Genomic DNA, 18801 nt, shown 5'->3' with positions numbered 1-18801 from the left:
CCCCCCCCCCCCCGCTTCTCCCCTTCCCCACCGTCCCTGTCCCCTTCGTGCCTATCCATTTTGGTCGTCTCATCAGGAGCCATTTTCTATGGGTAGGTGATCTCGACCCCCGCGCGTCCCACACATACTCTTGACCTGCTGCTCGGCCATGCTCCGTCTCTTGGTCACTTCCTGCGCGGCGTCGGCGGCGCGGCTGCCGGCGACCCACACCATCGGCTCTGCCGTCCCGGCCGCCATTCGCGCCTCCCGGCCGGCGATGATGCGCACCCTTCCCACTCCTGTTTTTGCCGGCCCGGCGGCCCTCTTTGCCACTCGGCAATATTCCACGGCCGAGCCGGCCCCGGTCGACCCTCCCATCTTCCCGGCCGAGACCCCCAAGACCACCAAGGCTGCCAAGACTCCCAAGGCTCCCAAGGCCGCCAAGACTCCGCGCGCCCCGCGCAAGACGACCAAGAAGAGCACCAAAACCAGCACCGCCACCCTGGCGGCCACTGGCGCCGCCACCGCCGTCGCTGTCGCTGTGGCCGAAGATGACTCTGAATCCCGCGAGAACCTCATGGCCCTGCTGAAGACCCTGGGTCCGGAATTGGCGCGCGCCGATCCGGCAACCCTGTCCCAGCAGCTGGCCCTGCTGCTTGGTTCCACGGAGAAGGCCGAAGCCGCCATGAGCAGCCTAAACACGGCCCTCGAGGCCAATGGGGGCCTTGCCTTTGACCCGGAGGCCGCCGCCACCGGCGTGGCTCTCCATGCCGAGGAGACTCGCACCAAGGCCCAGGCTGGTCGGACACGCAATGCCAGCCTGGCCAACTTGTCGGACACATCCTCCATCATCCAGGCCATCATCTCGCGCGAGTCGACCCGAGCCTCCGGCGCATTTGCCGGCCGGTCGAAGCGTGTCCTGCGAAGCGTCCTGCATCTCTTCGACGTGAATGTCGACCAGCTTGAGGCCGGGGAGATGGCGATGGTCAGCCAGACAGGCACCGACAGCAATAACATCGTCCTGAGCGACGATTCCACGGCCTCTCGGGGACTTCAGCATCTTCGGCAATTCCTGGCCTATCGGGCATATGTCATGGCCATCCACATGGCCACCTCTCCCGGCACCGAGTATCTGTGCTGCCCACTGCGCGCGCAGCAGGTGGTCTCCTTCATGGGGGACATTCGTGGAGCCACTGTGGTGGAAATTGCCCCCGGCCCGGGCGTCCTGTCAGAGGCCCTGCTGGTCGCCGGCGCGGAAAAGGTGTATGGTGTGGAAGAGGAACAGCTCTTTGCCGAGGACTTGCGCCTGATGCAGGTGGCCACCGAGGGGCGCTTCGAGCCGGCCATCATCTCGCCGAAGAATCTGATGTCTGGCAGCCTTCTGGACGACGTGCTCCTGACACGCATCCAGGCTCGGGTGGCCCCGGTCCCCTGGTCCGAGGGCCTGCAGTATCCGCACCTGGTCACCGGGCCCGAGGCTGAGGCTGCCAGATTGGCCGAGGCGGCCGGTGTGACTCCGGAACCCGGCACTCCGGGTGCCCCTCTCGGCAAGGCCGAGTTCACCACCATGCATGAGCGTGTCCCCTCGGTCACTCCTCCTGGCCGTCGCCCGGGGCTCATCTTCACCGGGTCCATAGGCAGTCGGCACCACGAGCATCTGCTCTCGAACATGATGCAGAACATCTTCTGGCGGTCGCTCTACTTTGAGCTCGGCCGCGTGGAGAGCTACTTCCTGCTTCCGGCGGCTGCACTCCAGGTGCGTGACAGCCACCCCCTTTGATTGGCTCCGATTGGACCTGGCTCTTGTCCTGCCCTTCTGTGATGCTGCTGCTGTCTTGGACGGACCGCCTCCATGTGTACTGACATTCTTCCATGATGGCGTGCTATTCCCTCTCTCTCTCTCTCTCTCTCTCTCCCTCTCTCCGCCTCCCTCCCGATTGGCTATTTGCTCTTGCGCATCTGTCCATCTCCCTCTCCCCCTTCCTCTTTCCCCCTTCTCCAGCGCATTACCTATCAAATTGGCCACCGGTCCCGTTCGAAAATGTCCTGCATGATGGAGACCCTCTTCCATCTCGACCATCTGATGAGCATGCCCCAGGACTTCTTCCTTCCCTCGAAAGTGCGCAAGAACACCGCTCACACACACGTCATGGTCTTTTCCTCTTCTCTTTTGTTTGTCTGATGCCAACCTCCATCCGGCCCCGCCCCGTCCTCCCCCCCTCCCTCCCGATAGGCCTCGGTTAATATGGAACTCATCCGGTTGATTCCTCGTGCTGATGTCCCGACCGATCGTGCGTTCCCTCTCCCCCTCCCGGGGCAACTTTCCAACTGCTTCGGGCCCCTGCGCTACATGCCGCATCGACATGCTGTCTAACCTCGAAGCCGCTCAGTCAACATCATCGAGTATGAGTTCATCCTGCGCCAGCTCTTCGTCAAGCGCTCGTATCCCATTCTCCTTTCGATTGCGTACGTGCAGCCATATGCCCCTCTCTGCTTGTACCGCGGCCAAAGCCCCGCCCGAATTGCTGACCGTTCTGCCTTTCAGTACTCTTGGCCCCGGTGCTGAGGCTCTCCTTGAGCAATGCCCGCTGATCGATCCGACCCTGCCACCGACGCATATCTCCATTGAGGCCTTCTTCCAGCTGACGCGCGCCTTTGCCAACTGGCCTCACAAGCCTCTCCTCCATGAGCTCACAGCCATCGAGGCGCCTGCCAAGTGAGGGCCACGATCGGCCGCGCTGGGCGCAAGCCTGCCACCCTTTTACCGTCTTCCGCCTGGCCTACCGTGGCTCCTGCCTTGCATAATTGCAGCCGTGCTCCCTCCTTTCCCTCTCCTCCTCCTCTCCCCCCCCTCCCTTTCCATGCCACCCTCGCTGTGAGGCTTCCCTGCTGCCATGCCTCCCACTCTCCTCCCCCCCCCCCCCCACTCTCCTCTTATAGACATGCCTGCGCGCGCATGGGACACTCTTGAGGGAGGCAATCAAAGAACCTACTGCTGTGTGCACATGTGCACACATGTGGCCGTTTCACATCTTCTTTTTTTCAACCTGTTTGGGCCGCTCGCCTGCAGCCGAAATCACCATGTACTGGTCGCGCCTCAGGTCTTCCAGTCCGGAAGGACGGGCCGTCCGTTTCTCCGCCCTTGATGAACAAACACATCTCTCCCCCCCCCCCCTTCTTTGTTCTTGCCTTTATTTTGTCTGGCATGCTTCCCCCCGCCCCCCTCTCCCTCTATGGTTACATGTGTGTGGCCAATAGACTGTGCATGTAGATGTCTGCCTGAGTCGGAGAAATGCACATGTCGGTGGGTGGGCGTATTCAGTGACATCCACACATGCGCATATACACTCACCGAAACCTAGGTGCACATGTACACACATGGCAATGGATCTATATTTCTGCTGCAAAATGCACAACACTGGGCCTCTATGGGGTTTCTGGCACAACAAAACTGGCAAATTCAGCGCCCATGATGAAGGCATTCTAAATCCGGGGGGGGGAGGGGGGATGAGCGAGTGAGCATGAGTGACAATCAATCGGACGGAAGAGGCAGGGCAGTAGCGTGCTAGGGGCAATGCCCAAGGGGGGGGGGCATGTGCGCACCTGGATCTCGTGAAGCTGGGTCGTCGAGGAGGAGGAAGAGCAAATTGCCGAGGAGGGCCCCGAGGCCAAGGAGTGGACACTGGAACTTGAGTGCAGCGAAACACACAGCGAGGCAGAGGGGGAAGATGAAATCCGGGCAAGAGATCCTTCCTCACTTTCCTCGCCCAAAGCCGATGGGCCCAGGTGCAGGTGATGCCCTGGCCCCGTTTGAGGATAGGTCGAGGGCCCAGTCGAGGAGGAATGACTTCCCATTGGAGGCCCATCCGGGCGTTGTCCCCAGGAGGGCAACAACTGCGACGATGTGAAGGCGACCGGAGCCTCGGCCGAGGCATGTCGAGTGTGGCGACTTGCTCCCGGTGGACTTGTCCCGGGGGATGCCGGGACTGCGATCAACAGGAGCCGTGTCAGTCAAGGAGATAGTGCCAGGTGCCAAGGGCCGAATTACATACCAGTCAGGGCGTCCGGCAGACCGGGTGGGGAGCTCTCCCCAACAAGCAAGGCTGATTGGTGGTCGTATCCTTCCAGGAGGTCGCCAGGCAGGACACCCTCACCATGCCCACTGCCGCCGGCAGCACCATGAACCGAGCGCAGTTGGTGGCTCGCTGCGCCGGAGAAAAGGAGCCCCCGGGCGCCTGGTCCCACAGGCGGGGTCATCCCTTCGGCCTCGCTCTCGGCCACGAGCATCTCAGCCGAGGGACTGGCCGCCAGAGCCAAGTTACAGAGGGAGGAAGTGCGTAGGGCGGCTCGTTTCCGGGGCGTGGGGCCTGGCAAGCCACCACGCAGCGAGGGTGACCTGTCGATCCCCAGCCCGACACCGGCGGCTCGAGGCACCGGGGTTACGGAGTCCGCCAGGGCAGCAGGACGCCCGCGCACGGCCTGACGCGACAACGGCGTCTCGGCTCGGCGCTTGCGCATCAGCACGCTGCGCGTCAGGGACATTGACGGGCTGTGGAAGGGGGAATGCCCGGGAACCAGCCCGGGAACCAGGCCACTTGGGGTCCCCGCCGTGTGACTGTCGCCGCCGGGGTGGCGGATCCCACTCGCAGCTTCGGGGCCCGCAAACTGCGGCCCCGACAAATGGCCTACCATGGCGCCGACCGGCGTCGAGGGGGCTTCCCCAAGTGGGTCCATGAGAGTGAGACTCTCACTGTCGCTCTCTTCATCGCTAGCCACCGTGGCCAACTCCGGCCAGCGACGACTATGTGCACCAACATACCGGAAGAGCTCGGCAAAAAGACGGCGCAAAGCCTCGCGATCCAGGCAAGACAATGTCCCACGCAGGACCGATGCCCATTCGCTGACCAGCCCGCCATCGGATGCGGCGGGTGCAGCTTGCAAACTCGCCGCCGTCGCCATCGTCGTCACCGTCGTCGTCGTCGTCGTCGACGACGACGACAATGACGGCGCAATGGACAGGCTTGACGAGGCCGATCCCATGAGCATGGTCGAGGAGCCTGATCCCACCAGCAAGAGGGACCCCGAGGAGGCCGAGGCGGACGCCGACGCCAAAGACCCCAGCCCCATGGCGGTCGCCAATGTGCCGGACGGGGACCCCATCCTGGGACCCAGAGTGGTGGCCAAATCGCACAGCCACCGGGGAAGCCCAACAAGATCGAGCCCCGTGTCTTGGCACAGGGCCAGCAGGGGCAGAAGAACATCGTCCAGGAAGCCGGCAAGACCCCCGGCGAAGCCATTAGGCAGCGAGGCCAGCGCGGCGGTGGCGGCAGCCGCGGCGGCAGCCACATCTGGTGGAGGAGGCGTTGAGGGGCCCGCCGCGGCGCCAGGGCCCGGAAGGCCGCCAGAAACCGGGCGTGAGGAATTTTCCCCCGACGGGACAAAGGTCTCATGGCCATAGGAACTCAGTGCGTCAAGAAGCTGCAAGAGATGCTGGAAGTCTTCAGCCACCTCGAGCTGCAGAGCGGACACCCGGGGAGCGTTGCTTCCAGGGAGAGGATGGCCGTGTGTCCGTCGACGAGAGGGGCGCTTGGCCGCTCGGATGGCCGCCTGGGCGGCCAGCTCTGCGGGATCCACCAAAAACGAAGAGGGTGGCGATGAGGAGGCGGCGCTGAGGCTGCCGCTTCCGATGCCGCAGACTTCCAAAGGCCCACCGCCAGCATGACTGCCATTGCCAAATGCCCCGGATGGCAAGGAAAACGCCCCCCCGACAGGAGGCGAGTCCGCCATTGAGAATGGATCGAGTGGGCCGAAATCCGACGGAGGCGATGAGGAAGCAAACTCTCGACCGATGCCGCCACCGAGGCCTTCGGCCAAGGACGCAGCGGCCGTGGTCGCCGCCTCCAGAGCTCCCGGGCCGCCAGGCAGCTCGAGCACCAAATCGGGGTCGATTGTCAGAGCGATGGAAATGGCCAGAATGTGAAGAAGAACTTGGATCTGAAGTCTGAAATGATCGTTAGAGAGGAGAGACGCCGACGCGGGGGGGGGGGAGGATGGAGTCGAGAAAAGGGGGGGGGGGGGGGGGGACGAGAGTAAGATAACATGGAAAAAGGTGTGAGGAGAAAAAAAGCCAGCGAGAGAGGCACGCACTCGCGCTCCTTCTGCAAGGCTACAACTTGGCTTGCAGAGAAGTCCACGGGAGGGTCGGCTGGTCCCAGCGCGAGTCGGTACACTGGCCCGCCCTCGGCCAGGCCGCGGCCACACAGCGATGCATCAGTCCAGGTGGCCTCGGCGCTGAGGGCCGGAGCGACCAAATGCCCCAGGGGCAGGTCAACTTGCCGCAGGGCCGGAGCCGGCAGAAAGCCGGCCGCTCGACGGCCAGCCAGCTGGTATTTGGCCTCCACTGCCTCGGCCACCGAGGGAGCCTGGCATACCCGGCGTCGGGCGCGCGACGTGCGTTTCAGGTTCCGCTCGACGGTGGCCGCGGCCAGCGCCTCCGGTGGCATGCCATGGTGGTCCTGCCCCGGGCTGGAATCCGGCCAGTTGGACAGACTCACCGCCGACACTGTGGACCCCACCCCGGTGGCTTGCATCAACACCAGTCTTACCATGGACCGAACTGCGAGGGCCATTTGCAGGGAAGATGCTGGGAGGGGCGCCGCGTCGCCAGCCCCACGAGACGGGCGCTCGGCCACTCGATGGCGCATTTCCCGGAAGGAGGCTGGCTGTCTGGCTGGCTCACTCATCAGCAGGATGCCGTTCACATCGAAGGAGGTGCGCGAGATGGACTCCAACAGCTTGACACAAGCTTGCAGCGACTGTGCATGAGACCCGGCAGCAGAAACATCCATGGGAGGCCCGTTAGAATCAGCCACCAAAGCGCAGGGGGGAAAGCCACATACAGATACATACCGTCTCCGCCACGACTCCTGACAGGCGCCCGATGTAGGCCATCTGCAACTGGCGCAGGGTCGGATCACCGGCCAGGTGGTCCAGCTCCGGCGGCAGTCGAGGATCAATAATGAGCTCGAGTGAATCCCCAAAAAGATGGGGCGCCCCCTCGGTGGCGAGATCGCTGCATGCCGTCCCAGGGCCCTCCGGGCCTGCAATCTCCAGCGACCCGGCAGCCGTGGAAGTGGCCGCCGCAGTGGCATCCCCAGTCGCGGAGGAAGCTGCGGCTACTTCATTCATAATGGCGGAAGAAGCCGAAGATGTGACACCGTCAGTAGCACTGCCGCGAGTCAGGCGCTCATACGTGTGACACCGGTATGCCCAGTCAAGATCCTGCACATAATCGGCCATGGTGCCACAGCGTCCGGTCGCTGCGGATAGGACGGCCTGCGGTTCGACGAGCCTGTTATTTTGAGAGGGCAAGCGACTGTCAGCCACAGAAAACCGGTGTATTGTGGGGGGGGGGGGAGGCGAAAGGGAGCACGCACTGCGAGAGTAGAGACCCAGCTGCACGCCCGGAGCCGACCGGGTCCGGCATGGGAGGGCCTTGAAGCAGGGCCGACCACCGGCGAAGGAAGCGCCCGCTGGCGGCCGGGGCTGCTTGCTCCACCACCGCGCACCCGCCAGTGGGCACGATATGTCCGAAGCCCGGAGCCGGGTGGATCGACTTCTCCAGGGCCCTGGCCACATGCTGGCCGTAGGCCGCACTGGGACCACATAAGCCCGCTAGCAGCGCGGCAGAACACCCATCGCAAAGGGCTTCCAGTTGGACACGCTGCAGGAGGCTGACCGCCCCAAGCCAGGGGGCTAGAACAAACAGCAGTGATTGAGGGGCCGGCGGGTTTCCCGGCGCCAGGGGCAACGGAGCGCCACAGTGGCGACAACCACCGGCGAAGTCTGCCTCAGAGGGAAGGAGAGACAGCTGCCCCAGGTTCACCGTGGCAAGGTCAAGCCGAATGACCGCCAGTCGGCTGGTGCTTGCAAGGAATCCAGACACAAGAACCAAGTCGGCCGGCGAAAAGCCCAACCCGGTGCCTGGCGAATGGGCCCCCTCCGGCTTGGACACGGCATCGATGACCTGAAGCTCGGACAGGGAGTCCAATGCGAAGAGGCGCACCAGCGGGCACAGTATGCTCAAAAGGCGTGCTCGGCCCGATAGGACATCCAAAAACCCAACAAGTGTCAAAGCCAGCCCGTCCTTATCTCGGGCCCTTGGTGCATCGGTCCCGGCCAATGCTCGGGCAAGGCGCCCGCCAGCCACAGTCCCGCCCAAAAAGGCTCCACAAAGGGGGGACGCCGGAAGCAGCGCCCACCGGCTGTGATTGGTCGGCATCCCGGCGGCCTCGAGCACCCCCGGCCCGAGGACCAGCCTCGCTGAAATCCGCCGGAGCCATGGACCGCTTGTGCCGCGGGCCGGCGCCGTGCCAACATGCCAGGACATGTCGGCCTCGGCCGTGGTGCTGGCCTTGGTGCTTGAGCCCAATGGGAGCCCGCTCGGGAGGACCTGGATATCTTGATGCGCGGCGGCAAGCTGAAATAACCGCGGGAGAGCCGCCAAAGCCAATCGCGGAGGCTCGAGCTCATCCTCCATGGCAAGACCTCGCCGCCGGAGCCAGTCATTCAAAAACCGATCGAGCAGCGGGTCCTCTGCCCCCTCGAGCAGGCTCTCGGAAAGGATGAGCCGGCTGCCGGGGGTCGATCGCCCGCTGACCCCGCGACTGCCCGAGCTGCCGAGAGTGAAGCTACCCAACAGCCGGCGCACGGCGCGACGCCCGGCCAAGTCGAGAGACTCGGCAGGATGCAAGCCAACTGCACCTCCGGCAGATGGGCAGCCATGCAGAAAGGCTCGAGCCATGCCGCTCAGGGCCGATCCATCCACACTGGAAATCCAACCGGGCAGGGCAGCGGGCCCGGCTCCCGGAAGCGCCGCACACCAGGCTGAAAGATCCACAAAATGCAAGGCCAGGTGCTGACTGGCCAGGGTCGGCCAAAGCCCCGGCGCTCCGGCCGCCGGCTGGTCATCCTTGCCAGCATGGCTAGTCATGTTGGAAATGTCGGCACCGAGACGTGCTCCCGGGGCCGCAGCCAGTGCCTGCGCTTCACGGGCCAGCGCATTCAATCTCTCAGCCAGCGGGGCCAGCGGATCCGCCACAGGCTGAGCATTCATCTCCCACTGCAGCAGGCTGGACCAGCTGCCCAATCCTGGAGACCCGGGACCCGGCCAGGCTGACCCGGGGGATGCCACCAGGTGTGCCATGTTGCCTGCAGCATGGCAATCACCTCGTGCACTGCCGACATCACCTCCAGTGCCGCGGCTGCCGGCAGCGCTGGTGCTCCCGGATGTGTGGGCCCGCGTGGCTGCCACAAATGGCTCGTGGAAAGCCCGATACATGCGCCGGTAGAGGCGCGAAGGCATTCTAGATGCATCGTCCCCCTCGGCCTCGGAGTCGATGGGCATGCCTCGGCAAAAGAGGTGCAGATCCTGGAGCGTGCGCGGCAGGCAGGTCAAGAGGTAAATGGCACCGCGCTCAGCCATCTCCGGGGTGAAATTCGAAAAGAGCGCCTCCTGGCCGCATTCGAGCCCGGAAGCAGTGGCCACCGCGGCCAGGGGCCCCGTCACAAACCGGTGGTGTGTGTCCAAGGCCGCGGCGGTGCCAGCCGCGAAGCCGGTGTCCTGCCAGCCACGGGCCTCGCCAGCCAGCCGAGCACCATCGAATGCCAGGCGTTCGGGAAGATCGGTGGCCAATTCCACCCCCTCATCGCTGCTGGGCCTCGCGCGGGTGGGGGCTGTGGCGGTTTTCAAAAGCCCACATGGTGAGCAGGCACATCTACCCGGCGAAGGGGCTTGCGGCATGAGAAAAGGGGGACGCACCTGGACTGCTCAAAGAAGGTGCACGGACTCGGGCTCCAGGCTGTCGGGCCGTTGAAGAGCCCAGTGGTCCCAAGGCGCTCGGGGCGCGATCCCAGGACCAACAGTCCAGGAGCCCTCGCATGGCTCCACCGACGAGGTGATCCATCGGCGGGGGGAAGTACTCAACCGCGGGACCGGAGTCTGACGGGAGACCGGGCCGGGCGCAGCACGAGGCAAGGAGGAACTCCAATGCGCTAACCAGACACTCGGCCAGACGACCAAGGCCCTCCTCTGGCGACTGGACCGGGAAATGGCCGCGCGGTGGAGCAACAAGCGCAGGGTCGAAGGTGGCCAAGAAACTCGCCGCGTCAACCGGGGCCCCGCCGGCACTCCCAGAGGAGGGATCTGAGCCACTCCGTGGCGCGGCCGAGCGCGCCGTCTGCAGCATGGACGCCAGACTTTGCTCTGGCGAGAGGAGGACACCGCCATTTTTGTCAAAAGCACCAACTCGATCGCCGGTCACCGGAGTCGAAGACATGAACAGGTGGAAGGACCACCAGGCATCCGTCAAGGGGACATTGCCGTCGGTGGCCTGATCACACACGGCAGGAGGCTGAATGTGGGTGGCCAGCTGCTGTGCTACCCGGCGAGCGTGTGCTTGCGCTTGACGGAATTGCAGCACACCCCGCACCGAGTCCACCAGGAGCCCGACAACTCGCAGGCCATGGCGGAAGGCTGCCTGCTGGCGGAAGTCCCCAGCTGATGGGGCAACTGGATCTAGTAGCTGCACCAGCGGCGGCAGCAGGGCCAAATCAATCCCAAAGCTAAAGGACATGTGCCGGTGAGAAGCAGAAAGAGAGATGGGTGGGGGGGGGGGGGAGAGAGAGCGGGAAATGCGAGCCTTGGAAGATGAGCGAGGTTGGAGAGGATCGCCCCGCGAGACCTTTACAGTCCCTCGTGGGTAACCTCGGTGGGCGGGAACAAAGTCTTGGGCAGAACTGAACACAGGGACGAGAGAGAGAAAGAGGGGGGGGAGGGAGGGAATGAAAGAGAAAGAAAGACAGGGAAGCTGGGGGAGGGGGAGGTATCAGGAAAGTGGTGGCGAGATGATGCATGGAGGATGCCCCTGTCGCGAGGGTGCAGCAATTGCCCGAGGCTGGGCGGAAAAAAATCCCAGATCTCATTGAACAGGGGAAGGGGCCAAGATCCGGGCCTTTTGCCCCGAATCCCTCATGCCCGTGTCTTCCCCCGCACCTCGGTGTAACCGCCCCCCCCCCCCCCCCCCCCCCCCCCCCCCCCCCCCCCCCCCCCCCCCCCCCCTCTGGGGATCCCTCGGCCAGGCCCGTGGGAGGGGGATCGCCGGTAGCCCCCGCCCCCGCCGCCCGGCCACCCACCCTTGATAGCCCCAGGCCCGACGATCAGGGGCGGCCGATCGGCGCGATGTAATCGTTGGCACTGGAGATGCCACCGATCGCCCGCATGTGGTCGCCGTTGGTTGCCAGCCCCATGTGCCGGCAAGAAGAGTCTCCCCTTTGGTAGCGCGCAAATGTGGCTGCGCGCCTGCTGAGGCGCACGCATGCACACACACACACACACACACACGTCTCTCACCGGAAGCAGATGGCTGGGAAGCTGCCCCACTCTTGGGGGGAGAGGAGTTTCGCTCAGCTGCCTGTCCGTCCCTGCCTATAACTGGCGCGCAGGGAGACATGTCCGGACGTGGAAACAGCGGATGACGTGTTGTATATGGTACATTTTCGTTGAAAGGACAAGGGCTGTAAAAGAATGGGGAACGAAGCACAAGGGGCGCCGCCAGGAGGGGGCTAAAAGGGGGGGAGCGGAGGATGGGATGGCACGCGGCCCGCCCGGCGAGTCCCCGTGCGCTCTTGGTACGCGGGTGCATGCCTGGGCACAAAAAAAGGAGCGGCACATGCCAGATAGAGCCATGTGGATAGGGCCTGTGCCGGGGTCTCCACGAGTGCGCCAGAGGGAGATTGCCACACGGTGCATGGGAGAGGGCCGATGCATTTAGAGACCGAGCAGGCGAGGAAGGACCTCGTAGGTCATGAGGACAACACCGAAGAGGGGGCCGACCAGGAAGACACGAGCAGTGGCGCCTGCAGAAGTAATGGTTGTGTGTGTGTGTGTTTGGGTCGAGAAAAGGGAGGAGAGGTAAGCGACGGTCAGGGGGGGAGGGGGGAGGGAGGAGAAAAGGAGTAATCGTGTGTGGGGGGGGGGGCAGGCTGCGCGTGATCGGGTATTGAGAAAAGGACGCACCCTTGAAGAAAGCAGTCGGGCCCTCCTGAGCGAGAGTCATCTTGGCGCAGGTGCGGATGTTCTTCCACTTCTCGACACCACCAGCGGCCTAGACAGCCGAGTGATAGGGCAGGTAGAGGACGGACATGGGACCGGTAATCAGTAAATGGCGAGGTGGTGCGAGAGATCAGATGAAATTTTAGGGGAGGCAGGGGGAGGGGGGGAGAAGGAGAGGAGGACACACCTGGAGACGGGTCTTGATGACATCGGCAGGAGTCACAAGCCAGCCGGCAGCACTGCCGGAAATCAGACCAGCCATGAAAGTGCCAAAGAAGTTGACACGCGAGTTGATGTCACGCGGGCCGGTGTGGCCAGCGGGAGCTGAGCAGGAAGGGAGGAAGACCGGGCCAAAGGCGGGGAGGAAGAGGGGCGGGAGAAAAGGTTAGATGGAAAACCCGGAGGCCCAGACGCCAAGAGGGGAGTCCTCGATATGGGCATCGCCGCAATTCGCATGGAGGAGACAAATGAGGCACGCACCAGGGCCCGGGTCGCGGAGCATGGTGCTCCAGACCGGGTGGTTGGCGTCACGGCCAGCAATCCAGCCCTTGAGGTTGGCGAACATCGGGAAGTAAAGCAGGGAGAAGGTCACATCACGCAGGAGAGTGGCGCCAGCACCGCGGAAGACGCCACCCTGACGGATGGTATCGCGAATGATGTTGACGGCGGAGGTCCGGGGAGCGGCACCGGACTCGGCCGCCGCCGCGGACATCTGCAGACGAATCTTGAACATCTCCATCGGCGAGGTGATGACCACCTGGCAGAAACCGGCCGTGGCGCCTGCAATCATCTCGCGGCTCCAGTGAATGGTGTTGTTCTCGCGATTGCTGTGGTGATTGCGCGCGAGCGCGTGTGTGGGTACATGTGGACAGGGGGAGTGAGGATTGCATGCGTATGTGGGAGTGCGTGTGTGTGTGTGTGTGTGCTGGAAGTCGAGGGAGGGGAGAGAGAAGAAAGAGATCGAGAGGGGGAAAGAGAGAGCACATTGTGACAAAAGTAGAAGGTTGGGCAGAGTGCCACGCCAAGGATAAGTGGGGGGGATTCGTACCGGAGGAAGTAGCGGGCCGAGTCGTTGACCGACAGCTTGAGGGCCTTCTCCGGGATGATACCAATCAGCTGGACCGGCAGGCCGCGGTAGAGGGAGCGCAGGCCAGTCTGACGGGCGATCTTCACAAGGGCGTCCGGGATGTTGCGGTACATGCGCCCACCATCGGCCTGCATGCGGGTCTTGGCCGTGTCGATGGGGAAGGTGGCCAGGGCGCCCACCATGCCGGCAGTACCGCCACAAGCCAGGTTCTTGACGAAGTTAGCCGGGGCCACCATGGCCATGAACTCCGGCGTGGCGCTCAGCCCGACACTGGTGGGGGTGGGGACGCTGGAGGGAGCGGAAACGCTGGACATCCTGATTGCGGGGGGGGGGGGGGGGGGGAGTGGGTGCTGCTATTTGACGGAGATGGGAGCAAGGAGGATGGAGGATGGAGGGGGTGAGGATGGGCAAAGGAGCGGGAGAAGGAGGGCGAAAGGGGTGGATGTGTGATGTGTGCGCAAAAGGGGCAAGGGAAATAGCGTGATGCCTCCGAAGGGAAGGGAGGTACCAGTCGAGGGAGGGACCGGGGGGGGGGAGGGGGAGAGCAGGTGGGGCCCCTGCCGGCCTGAGACTGGTGTTTTTTCATCAGGGCGTCCCGCCGTGGGTGATGTGGGTGGGTGGGTGTGGGTGTGTCTGTCCCCAGCAGCGGGAGGAGGCCCCGTGCAGCCCCCCCCCCCCCCCCAGCGCGGAATATTCGGACGAGTGGAGAGATCGCGCGCCATGATGGCCGAGCACAGGACCACCTCCATCGCCAGCGGGGTGCGGCCCTCGCTTAGGGTGGTTCGGGCCAGCGAGGAGCGGGGGGCCCAGGATGTCCGACTGCACAACAGGAAGCAGGTCCCGGCGAAAACTGCCCCCGGTAAAGCGGCAAAGGGGGCACGCGCCCCACAAAATAGGCCCAGAGCCACAAGGGAGGGCAGTTGGGTTGGGATCATCTGCTGCTGGGACTCCAGCAACACCCTAGACACGATGTCCCGGGGAGGGGGGGGGGGGGAACGTGTCTCCAGCCGCCCTTGGCAAGCGCCAAGTCATGCATGGCACCAGGTGCTCGGGGGCCATGCTGAACATGCACACATGCAACAGAGCCACCCGGGCGCGGGCACCAACGAGGCGTGGGCTGGGAGCCGGGACCGGGAGACAGAGAGCCCCCGACTCCCTGGCCCCGACCTCTTCCAGGCTGAGAAGGAGAAAGCAGGAGGCCGCCGGAATGAGGGGGGATGCCCGGCCTCCCACAGGGCAACTGCACGTGCGTAAACAGCAGAAAACGGCGGGGCCAAGCCCGAGGCCAGGGATCCGCCGGGCCCCTGCATCAGAGTGGGCACCTCGCCCTTGCCTCGGGGCGTGCACATGACGGCGCCCTGCCTGCCCTCGCACCGACGATCGAAGAGCTCCGGAACGCGAGAACGCATGCGCGCCTCTGCGCAGAGCACCGCCCCGACTTGGAAGCGCATGCGCACAATTTCTCCCCAAGAAGGCCCGCATGCTTGGGGGCTCATCCCCCTGGAAAAAGGGGGCACGCTGGCAAAAGGCATATGGTCCATGTGATCAGGCCATGTGGTCCAAACACCCCGGCCAGGATGCACCCCTCCCGGCAGTTCACGCGCAGGAGCATGTATGAACGGGCGAGAGGGGGGGGGCGCCCGGACGAGACAAGGATGGGAGGGCCCACGAGCCGAGGTCGTCCAGCGAGGCGCTCTCTCGTCCCCACCCGGGAAGTGCCCCTCACACCAACATCAATTATTAAAATGGAAAGGGGAAGCGGGAGTAGACGAGTCTACTCCCAACCACCAAAAATATGCGACCCGGCACCCTGGATAGAGTGACGCGGGTGTTAGCAGACAACGGAGTGCTATGTGTGTACTAACTCCCGTCCACCAGGCCTTGTTGATCACCGAGTGGAAGTCGTAGGTACGTTAAAAAAAGATCCTTCGTTCGGCAACCACGAAGGTGGGATTAACTTTGGGGGCTTATTCCCCACCAGGCGCGATATCTTTTGCCGCCCTCAGAATAGCCTTGAGTTGGCAGATCGGGCCATGCGCGATCTGCCCCCGCACGCGGCACATGCGGCTCTTCTTTCCTCCCTCTTTTTCGCGCACGCACACACACTGCATGCCCAGGCGGCTGGCCGGGGGAGGGGGCGACCCCCACCCACGCCCTGGAAGCCGGCAGGAACCGACGAGGGGCGCGGAGAGGCAGAAGAGCGAGCCCGACGCGAGGCCACTGCCAGCCTCTCCTCAATATGCACTCCTCTCCTCACACACGCACACACACACACACTTGCACCCCCCCCCCCCCCCCCTCCCTGCCGCGCCATGCACCCTCTCACCCTCCTGCCAACCGGCGCCTGGGCGGCGATCATCTCGCACCTGGAGGACCCGGTGGCCGATATTCTGGCTCTCTCCAAGGTACGTGACCTTGTACTGGCTTCGTGCCGCTGCCAAGCCCCGTCCCGGATCATGTCTGACTCCCCACCACGCGCAGACCAGCCGCGAGATGCACCGGTTCATCTTTGCCGGATCTACCGAAGAGGTCGCTCGCCTGGACACCTCGTCGCTGCCTCCCCTGTCTCCGGAGCAGATGTCTGTCTCCAATGAAATCTGGCGCCAAATCTGCCACGGGACCTTTGGCAGCGTGTCCGAGCTGGTGTCCATCCTGCGCTCCGGCCTCCCGGACCCGGCTCAGGATGAAGACCAGGACATGGCCGATGTGACCTCGGCCGCGGCAACCATCTCCCTGGCCGATGATGCCACTGGGGATGCTGCCGGAAACGCCCATCCCGACCCCTCGGACATGGCCGAGAGCGACGAGGATAGCGAGGACGACGAGGACGATGATGACCACAGCTCCAGCGACGAGGATGAGCTCGAGATGCTTGATGAGGCCTCGCGTAACCTTGGTATGTTGAGCCCCGCCAAGTGGTGATGCCCGTCTCCGCCTTCTATCCGCCCCCCCCCCCCCTCCCCTCCCTCCCTTCATACTGACCCATGCGCGATTCATCTCGTCTCCAGATCCGCCGATCCCAGTCAATCCGCGACCGGAGCCGGCCTCTTGGCTTGAGGAGTATCGCCGCCGTGTGACTGACGAGGCCGGTCGCCGCCGGCGGGCCTTCCAACAATACACCCAACACCTGCGGGAGGAGGTCGATCACGATGGGGCCATGCTCCCGGAGGACAAGCTCCCGCAGATCTGGTGGAATTACGACCAGGAGGTTTGCGACCTTTTCAATGCCACGCAAACCCTGCTTGAAGCGTACGTGTGCCTTCCTCTGTCGACCGGTCCCTCGTCATCCGCTCTTTCAGGTAGTTTGCACCTTCTTCCCGACAACTCACGCCAATTTCACACCAGCGTGGCCGATGATGATGCCGATCCTGCCGAGGCTGGCTCTCCTGCAGGCATTCAAAAGCTCGTGCCCGCCGCGGAGAACCTCCTACACATCATTGGTTCGTGACCTCCTGGAGATATCGCGTCCCTGACCCCCTCAATGAACCAAAAATCCATGGTGTCCCTTCACACTGACGCTCACACGTTCTCCCTCCCCTCCCTCCCTCCCTCCCTCTCTCTCTCTCTCATACGCACCCACGCATGACTAGATCTCTACCCGAATCACATTCCTGCCCTCTATGGACTCGCATACATCTGCTTTATGGCCACCGCCTACGACTCGGCCGAGGCGATCATCGGTATCGCCCTGGCTGTCGCTGAGGCGGTTGGGCTGCTTGAGGATGAAGAGCCCACCACCGGAATGGCTGCCTCCAGCTCTAACGCTACGCCTCCTGCCATGGGCAGTGCCCTGGTGGATGACATCCGGTCGCTCCGGGCACGCAACCGCCTTTACCGTTGCTCGCGACCCGGCTCGGGTGATGGTACGCACATATGCACATACACCAAGTCTCGCCTCTCTCTCTCCCACCCCACACGTGCGAGCCCACTCATTGACACATTGTTTGTGACAGCTCCCTGGCTCGATGCTTCGGGGACCACCTTTTCTCCCATGCTGCAGGGCGTCATGGAGGCCATTTTCCGGCGATTTGATCGCAACCGCGACGGTTTCCTTGATGTCATGGAGCTCTCGACGCTCGTCCGCACGGCTACTGCCGCCGGAGCCAGCACCTCCCCAGTTTCCAGTCGCGATCTGTCCATGATGTGCCAGGCCCTCCTCCGGCAGTATGGCCGACCCCTGGCCACCGGCAGTGGTCCTGCTGCTGGTCGCTCTGGCTCCCGCGTCCCGATGGCCCGCGGCCGGCCGGCCGGTGGGGCTTCTAGCATCGGTCTTCCACTTGAGGGATTCCTCCAGTTTTACCTGAATCAGACCCTTTCCGACCCGGAGGAGACCCGCAAGGACTTGACGACTTTCGGCTTTGACCCGGACTCTCTGATGCCGCTGGTGGCTCCCCCGCCCTCGGCCCAACAGTCACGCGTCGCCTGAACGCCAAATAGCTCCACCTCGCGCTTTCACCCCTTTTGGCGAAAATAGATTCCCCGGAGGTAACCACGCTTCGGGGCAGAGGAACTGCGAAGGGGGACGACGAGAGAGGAGGGAAGAAAGAGAGCGCATTATGGTGACCTCTGACTGTCCGCAGAGAGGGGCGTGGACAAATGAGCTCGAAAAAAGAGCCCATCGCGTTCCGCAAATTCCCAGCCCGGGGAATATTCAGGAATAGCTACGCGCGGGTGTGATTCCACGCGGTGTGATCCGCGCATGTGATTCTTGCGAATGCCGGTTTATGTTCTTGCCCGGGATCCTGACTGGGCCGCGCCCCTGGGCGTGGTAGCAGGTCAGCCCGGTAGGGAGAGCGGGGGGGCGGGGGGGGGGGGGGGGGGGGCGAGCCCGGACCGCCCTGCCGCGTCGCCAGTCGGGGCCCACATACCAGCAGACATGGGGAGAGCCAAGCACGGAACGAGACAAGAGCATCGGAAGTCCCGGAGGCGGTGGGCCTTTTGCCAGACCCACGAATCTGGGAAGTCGATTCAAGCACCCGAGAAGGTGCAGGGGGGGGGGGGTGCGTCGCAATGGGCAACAAAGAAAAATGCGACACCCCTATATTAGAGGCGGAGGGCCGGGGGGGTATGTGCGACGTGCACTCGTTTATGCGCGGCAGCCACGGACCACCTTGTCGGCCGCAAGGATCCGCTCTTTCTCCGGTTCCCGAGAGAAAACCAACAACGACAGAGAGCCAACCGCTCGCGGGAAAGGGGGGAGGGGCACCGAGTAATATAACCTTTTTATATACAAGTGGATTATTCGGCGGGAGGCAACCACACCCCGGGTCTGGCGAGGCTGGGCCCCAGCCACACAGCCCGCCACCGGCCACACCGGCAACTAGTTTGGGCGGGACTCTAGTTTGTGCTCGCGCGTTTGTTTTCGCTTGCCCCCTCGGCCACTCTCCGATGTGGCTCTCCGGGGAGATGTCCCCCACCCGCCCGGCGTCGCTGTGTTGTCGCGTACTCTGTCGGGGGCTCCTCGTGTCTGGCGGAGGCTAGGCGATCATTCGCATCAGGGACTATGTGTTACTCTGCTGCTTGGCCCTTTTGCGTGTGCAGCTCTATGCGGGAGGGGACCAGCTTCTTCGCCCCCCCCCCCCCCCCCCCCCCCCCCCCCCCCCCCCCCCCCCCCCCCCCCCCC

At 63.9% G+C, this 18801-nt stretch overlaps 4 protein-coding genes across 4 annotated transcripts; 2 read left to right on the top strand and 2 right to left on the bottom strand.

Annotated features, from left to right (window-relative positions):
• Positions 1-7: 7 nt before the first annotated feature.
• On the top strand, positions 8-2904 carry H696_02981 (hypothetical protein). Its single transcript, XM_009496865.1, has 5 exons — positions 8-1735; positions 1982-2098; positions 2213-2270; positions 2370-2445; positions 2525-2904. The coding sequence occupies exons 1-5, from the start codon at positions 149-151 to the stop codon at positions 2697-2699; spliced, it is 2013 nt and encodes a 670-aa protein (XP_009495140.1). The 5' UTR covers positions 8-148; the 3' UTR covers positions 2700-2904.
• Positions 2905-3358: 454 nt separating this feature from the next.
• On the bottom strand, positions 3359-10632 carry H696_02980 (hypothetical protein). Its single transcript, XM_009496864.1, has 7 exons — positions 9800-10632; positions 7416-9714; positions 6889-7330; positions 6127-6794; positions 4032-5980; positions 3583-3965; positions 3359-3462 (listed from the first exon to the last, which is right to left on the bottom strand). Exons 1-7 carry the CDS (start codon positions 10611-10613, stop codon positions 3406-3408), a joined length of 6612 nt encoding a protein of 2203 aa, XP_009495139.1. The 5' UTR covers positions 10614-10632; the 3' UTR covers positions 3359-3405.
• Positions 10633-11506: 874 nt separating this feature from the next.
• H696_02979 (hypothetical protein) lies at positions 11507-13503 on the bottom strand. The gene is made up of 5 exons (XM_009496863.1): positions 13140-13503; positions 12572-12918; positions 12279-12415; positions 12056-12143; positions 11507-11895 (listed from the first exon to the last, which is right to left on the bottom strand). Exons 1-5 carry the CDS (start codon positions 13490-13492, stop codon positions 11807-11809), a joined length of 1014 nt encoding a protein of 337 aa, XP_009495138.1. The 5' UTR covers positions 13493-13503; the 3' UTR covers positions 11507-11806.
• A 1971-nt stretch (positions 13504-15474) lies between these two features.
• H696_02978 (hypothetical protein) lies at positions 15475-17667 on the top strand. The gene is made up of 6 exons (XM_009496862.1): positions 15475-15583; positions 15660-16074; positions 16187-16427; positions 16524-16618; positions 16769-17041; positions 17132-17667. The coding sequence occupies exons 1-6, from the start codon at positions 15491-15493 to the stop codon at positions 17602-17604; spliced, it is 1590 nt and encodes a 529-aa protein (XP_009495137.1). The 5' UTR covers positions 15475-15490; the 3' UTR covers positions 17605-17667.
• Positions 17668-18801: the final 1134 nt, after the last annotated feature.

This window comes from Fonticula alba (genome assembly GCF_000388065.1).
Source record: "Fonticula alba strain ATCC 38817 unplaced genomic scaffold supercont2.4, whole genome shotgun sequence".
Classification (NCBI taxonomy): Eukaryota; order Rotosphaerida; family Fonticulaceae; genus Fonticula; species Fonticula alba.
Note: the sequence above shows the minus strand (reverse complement) of the source record. Positions and strands in the feature narration are given on the sequence as shown.